The sequence below is a fragment of the Canis lupus genome, chromosome 27 (assembly GCF_003254725.2).
Source record: "Canis lupus dingo isolate Sandy chromosome 27, ASM325472v2, whole genome shotgun sequence".
Lineage (NCBI taxonomy): Eukaryota > Metazoa > Chordata > Mammalia > Carnivora > Canidae > Canis > Canis lupus.
This window is the reverse complement of record NC_064269.1, coordinates 27,947,326-27,953,325: the sequence shown is the minus strand read 5'-3', so window position 1 is coordinate 27,953,325 and position 6,000 is coordinate 27,947,326. Positions and strand designations below refer to the sequence as shown.

The following is a 6,000-nucleotide window of genomic DNA, read 5'->3' as shown; positions in this document are numbered from 1 at the left end:
TACAGAATTTGGGGGACTCGTTAGCTACAAAGTCTGAAGATCCTGAGCAGAACCCAAGTCTGCAGGGAGGCCGGCTGAACCATTTCTTGGGGGGCGTTGGAATCACGGTTGGCCCCAAACCTGTGGCTCCACGTTGCGCGCGCGGGCGCAGCAGCTCGCCCCGTGTTCCCCGTTTCCACCGTCGCCAGCACCTCCCCTCTGGGCCGCGCAAGAGCAGGGACTTGTTGGATTCCTGGCTCGTCGCCTGCACACGGGGGTGGGGGTGGGGGTGGGGGTGGGGGGGGCGGACGCTCCCCAAACATCCCCGGAATGAATGACTTTATCGTGAGAACTCGGAAGGCTGTTAAAATCCCCGGCCAGCGCTCCAGCTTTCGTTCTGTGTGTCCCGGCGGCCGCGAGGCCCGGAGCAGGCGTGGGAAGACCCCGAGGAAAGTCTGAGCCCTCGGCGGGGGGGCGGGGCGGGGGCGGGGCGGGGCGGCCGGGGGCGGCGCCACCTCGGGCCTCCGCGCAGGCGCGCAGCCGTGTCCGCGTGAGTGCGCGCAGCGGCGCGCCTGTCCCCGCGCGGGCTCCGTAGCGCGTGTGCAGGCTGACGCAGCTCGCGGGCCCTCCTCCTGCTCTGCGGCGGCGGCGGCGGCGGCGGCGGAGTTTTGGGCGTTTGGGAGGGGGCGAGCGAGGGAGCTAGAGTCAGGAGAGGGAGGCGGCGGCGGGGAGGAGGAGGAGGAGGAGGAGCAGGCGCCGCCATGGCCGCCGCTATCACCGACATGGCCGACCTGGAGGAGCTCTCTCGCCTGAGCCCTCTGCCCCCCGGCAGCCCCGGCCCGGCGGCGCGGGGCCGGGCTGAGCCCCCCGAGGAGGAGGAGGAAGAGGAGGAGGAGGAGGAGGAGGCCGAGGCCGAGGCGGTGGCGGCGCTGCTGCTGAACGGCGGCGGCGGGGGCGGCGGCGGCGGCGGCGGCGGCGGAGTGGGGGGCGGCGAGGCGGAGACGATGTCGGAGCCGAGCCCCGAGAGCGCCAGCCAGGCCGGCGAGGACGAGGACGAGGAGGAGGACGAGGAGGAGGAGGACGAGAGCAGCAGCAGCGGCGGGGGCGAGGAGGAGAGCAGCGCCGAGAGCCTGGTGGGCAGCAGCAGCGGCGGGAGCAGCAGCGACGAGACGCGCTCGCTGAGCCCCGGCGCCGCCAGCAGCAGCAGCGGGGATGGGGACGGCAAGGAGGGCCTGGAGGAGCCCAAGGGACCCCGGGGCAGCCAGGGCGGCGGCGGGGGCGGCAGCAGCAGCAGCAGCGTCGTCTCCAGCGGCGGCGACGAGGGTTACGGGACCGGGGGCGGCGGAAGCAGCGCGACCTCCGGGGGCCGGCGAGGCAGCTTGGAGATGTCGTCGGACGGGGAACCCCTGAGCCGCATGGACTCGGAGGACAGGTCAGTGCCCGGGAGGGTGTCCCCTTCCCTTCTCCTTTCTGCGCTCGTGCGCCTCTCGAGGGGGGCACGAGGGGACTTTCTTTTTTTTTTTTTTTTCTTAAACTGAGGTCCCCCTGCGCCCCAGATCCGCGGCCCCTCCCCCCGGCTCCCAACTCGGAAATCTCTCCTGCCCGCCGCGCCCCTCTCGCCGCGGATGGCCGCCCGCAACTCTCCGACCGGCCCCCCCCAACTCTCCTTTCCCCGCCCTCTTTCCCCCCTCGGCTCTGCGCTCCGGACGGACCTACGGACAGCGCCAACTCCGAAACAGCCCTCAAAGTAGGCCCCGATCCCCTGGCGGAGCTCCCGAGGGCCTCGATGCTCACACCCCGGTACACAGGGTTCGCTCGGCCCCACCGTGTTCGCGAACACTTGTCAGAACTGTAATTGACAAGTGTTTTCCAACATGGCTGGTCTCGCCTGGATTTAACAGAACTTCCTTGTTCAGGGAGGAGACCCCCCCCCCCCCACCCCCCACTATCACTTTTCGCCACTTAGAAGGAAAACGACTGGCCTTTTGTAATTTGGTCAGTGCTTCTACAATTTCTCACGTGTAGTCATTATATACGCTCTCCAAAGTGATTTTGCTAACTTGTATTTTGCTTTGTGACTAAACGTGGGGAGAAAGTTTAGAAACACTTGTAGGAATTGTAGACGAGAATAATGGATTGATGTCCTTTAAGATGATGTGAGGGGATCAAAGAATTGGGAATCGTAATGAGGTACAGCCCGGAAGGCACACCATATTGGTATGTGGTTTAGAATCTTTAACAGGAATGTCATGATTTTTTAGACGGTGATATTAAAGTCGTGGATCGGAGAGATCTCTGAAGAAATAAGTAGCCTTTTTCTAAAGCTTGTTAGAAATAATATGAATAGGGATCCCCTGGTGGCGCAGCGGTTTGGCCCCTGCCTTTGGCCCAGGGCGCGATCCTGAAGATTCAGGATCGAATCCCACGTCGGGCTCCCGGTGCATGGAGCCTGCTTCTCCCTCTGCCTGTGTCTCTGCCTCTCTCTCTCACTGTGTGCCTATCATAAGTAAATAAAAATTAAAAAAAAAAAAAAATAACATGAATACAGTCGAAAATACGCTTCATGTTTTGGAGACATTACAGTTTATTGCATTAGTGTGTTTCAGTTATTACTTCTCATCACTTTGGAAAACTTCCTATTTTAACTAATTGGTTTTTAATGTACTTTTTTTTTTTTTAAACACAGAGACAACCATGTCATGCCTATTATACTGCTCCTGGCCTTTATTTTGACCATCTATTAATGTTTTGATGTTTTGATGAACAGTAGGATTTTTAACCATCGGTATTGATTGGTCTTTAAAAGTTTAAGTATTCTGAGGTTTTAGGAATTCGGATTGGTAACTAATAAAACGAACACTTTGGTTTATCGTTAATGTTACAAGGAATACAAAACTCTAAAAAACGTGAAAATATAGCACTAGATTCAGTTCGACATTTACTTTAGAGAAGAAAATACCTTGGATGGATGGATGGAGTAAAGTAGACTGTACAAACCCTAGAGAGACTGTGCTGAACTATGTAGGTATGGCAGGAAGGAGAATCTTTAAGATGATTAAAAATTGATGTGACCCACACAATGAAGCATATGTTATTTATCATTTTAGTATATCCTCGTCCATTGGTACCAGCAGATATTTGAAAGTTGACATCAGTTTATACAGTTAACATCTAGCACAGTTCTTCCATTTATCCAGCGTGTGTGGGCACACACAGGTTTAGCACTGCACAATTTAAATGTCTCTATTCATTCTCACAATTCTGGTGCAAGATAGGAATTACTTTGACTTCCATTTAACAGGTGAAGCAAATTGTCTTACTCAAAAAGTAAGTATGGAGTGGAAGAGCTGGATCCGAACAAAGGTTCTCAAGCCTCCTACTTCCACTTCACAAGAGTTAGAATACTCAACTCAAATAACAAGCTGTATGTGCCAGGATTTTTTTTTTTTTTTTTTAAGTTACTATTTGCTACATCCATTTAGGAGATGAACTATTATTGGTCAAGTAATATTTCAGGAAGTGGAGTTTTGGCTTCATTTCATATTTATAAGATAATCACTGGAATATCTAATTTTTACATCATATTTCAGAGTAAGGACTAAGATATTAGTGCCACAAGTCCAAATAAGGTTAAAGCTTCATAATCAAACATACTTGCTTTTCTTAATGCTTAAACATTAGAGAGTGCAAAATATTGTAATCTTTTTACTGTTTCAGAGTGAAAGATTATCACTTGTACGAAAAGGTTTTGCTAGTGAAACTGGATACGGTAGTCTTAATCTTCATTCTTAAATGCCCCCTTGTTGCCTTTAAGTTTTTTTTTCCTTAAGTGTCCTTTTTTTTTTTTATTTTTAAAGATTTTTATTTATTTATTCATGAGAGTCACAGAGAGAGGCAGAGACACAGGCAGAGGGAGAAGCAGGCTCCACGCTGGGAGCCCCATGTGGGACTCGATCCCCCGTCTCCAGGATCACGCCCTGGGCGGAAGGCGGCGCTAAACTGCCGAACTACCCGGGCTGCCCTTAAGGGTCCTTTTAAATTTGGAAAGGATTCATAGTTCTTAGGAACTGTTCTGCAGATTACATTAATCTATGTAGATTTTATAAATTGATTTCATGGTAGGAGGCCATAATTACTTTTGTAACTGATGTAAGGATATCGTGATTTTAAAGTGCTTTTAAAAAATTTGGGCATTCCTATAAAAATAATTTTATTATTAAAATTTACTGTTCTAGAATACCTGTTCAATTTTTCTCTTACTTTGAAATTAGATCATACTTTTGAGTTTAACATACCTTGGAATTTGTTGAACTATCTTAAGTATTTTTAATTGTAAGTGCTTCTTTTTAAGAAACATTTAGATATAAAGACTTAGATATTTAAAGCTCAGATCCAAGGTGTCAGTTTATAAACATCTAGTGGAAATGTTGTGTGGTGAAAAATGACTGATTTATAAAATGAATAAATGACAATTGCTACAAAAACATTGATTATTTTCCCCATGAGAAAGTTATTCAAAACCAGAATAAGCATATTAGTGTGTTTATTTTGGTAAAGTTAGAAAACCTTAATGTTGATATCGAATTTATTTTCTTTAGGGGAATATTTAGCTGTTTGAGACCACTATGAACTAGTTTTTCTTTTACTTCAAACCTAAGCTTAAGTATTTTTTAAAAAATTATCACTTTAAAAAAATAATTACCATCTTTTAAGTTAATTTCAGAGACGAACTTTTAAATAGAATTTTAGAATTTAAAATACTTCTGAAAGTTTTTAAGTTCACAAATTCTAGCTATTGAATCAAATTATACACTGGAAGTATTACCTTTTCTGTGTAAGTGAATTGATAATTTCTTTTGTAGTTGTTTCATTCATATATATATACATGTATACATATATATGAATAAAACCACAAACAAATATATGAATGAAACAACTACAAAAAGAAATTATATATGTCATTTATATATAATATATACATGTATATACACATATATAACAATGTATTATACACACACACACATATATATGTATATGTGTGTTCCCCCTTCCCCCTCCAACTAGATAGAATAGAAGCCATAACTTGTTTTGAAAAGCCAAGACCACCATCAGCCACTTTTACCACCTTTCTGGGTAAGTCCATGCCAAGTGAAAAGTGCATGTGTAAGGATGGGGGTAATAGGGAAAGACATAAAAGTATGAAACTTAGTGATCAGGAAAGGCCACAGGCCCTTATCATTTTGTGGATCAAGATTTGTAATCCCAATCTTAGGGGGTTGCAAACTTTGAGGTGTAACTGACATTGCTCTGATGCTGGGAAAATGGGCTTATATTGCCCAAATTCTCAGTGGTATGACTGGGAAGATCTTCCAATTTGGAGTCTAAATTTTTAAGTCCTGTTCATACCAGAAGGCTGCTTGCTGAAGTTATCATCAAGATTTATTAAGGATCTCTATGGTTGAGGCAATGCAATACTTTTATGTAAAGTAATTTTTGCTCATACTTTATGATAAACTCCTTTCAGTATTTACCTCTTCAACTCTGAAGCAGCTGTCCATAGTCTCTAAAGTCATTCTTTTCAATGACCTTTTATTTTGATTAAGTTTAGGGAAAAGAGCTTTTTAGTAGGTCTCCGTTTTCTTTGATAACCTGTAACTCCCAGTTAAGTAAGGCATGGTTCTGTGCATGAAACAAATCATGAAAAAACTACAGACTTCAGGACTGAATTTATGGAGAGATTCTAGGGGGTCATTTTACTTTTAAGAAAAGTTAAGGCTACCATGTTGAGTCAGAGAATCCTGTAAGTTGATTTGCTAACCAAACAGGTATTTACTATGTGCAGGACTCTATTGAATATTGTGGAAGACGGGAAGAGAAAAATGCTTTCCGCTTCATCCATCTTGCGTATTGCTGTGAGACTTTTAATTCCAAGGTGTATGTTCCTAGCACAAGACTTTATTGAGTCTTATATAAACAGAGTCAAATTTTACACCTTGCCAGTTGTATTAGCTATTATTTATT

At 46.1% G+C, this 6,000-nt stretch overlaps 1 protein-coding gene across 10 annotated transcripts in view; it reads left to right on the top strand.

Annotated features, from left to right (window-relative positions):
- The first annotated feature begins 640 nt into the window (after nucleotides 1-640).
- The window catches only part of AEBP2 (AE binding protein 2), a 206,190-nt gene continuing 200,830 nt past the window's right edge, over nucleotides 641-6,000 (top strand). For 4 of the 10 annotated variants that reach the window (XR_004809846.2, XM_049102612.1, XM_035707356.2 and 1 more), the window contains exon 1: nucleotides 643-1,411. Coding sequence is in view for 9 of the 10 variants with exons in the window: in XM_049102612.1 (XP_048958569.1) it covers nucleotides 741-1,411 (671 nt within the window). In the remaining variant the exon portion in view is untranslated. Of the gene's footprint in view, nucleotides 1,412-6,000 lie in introns of all 10 variants that reach the window. The other 6 variants (XM_049102614.1, XM_035707357.2, XM_035707358.2 and 3 more) reach the window with 4 other exon arrangements.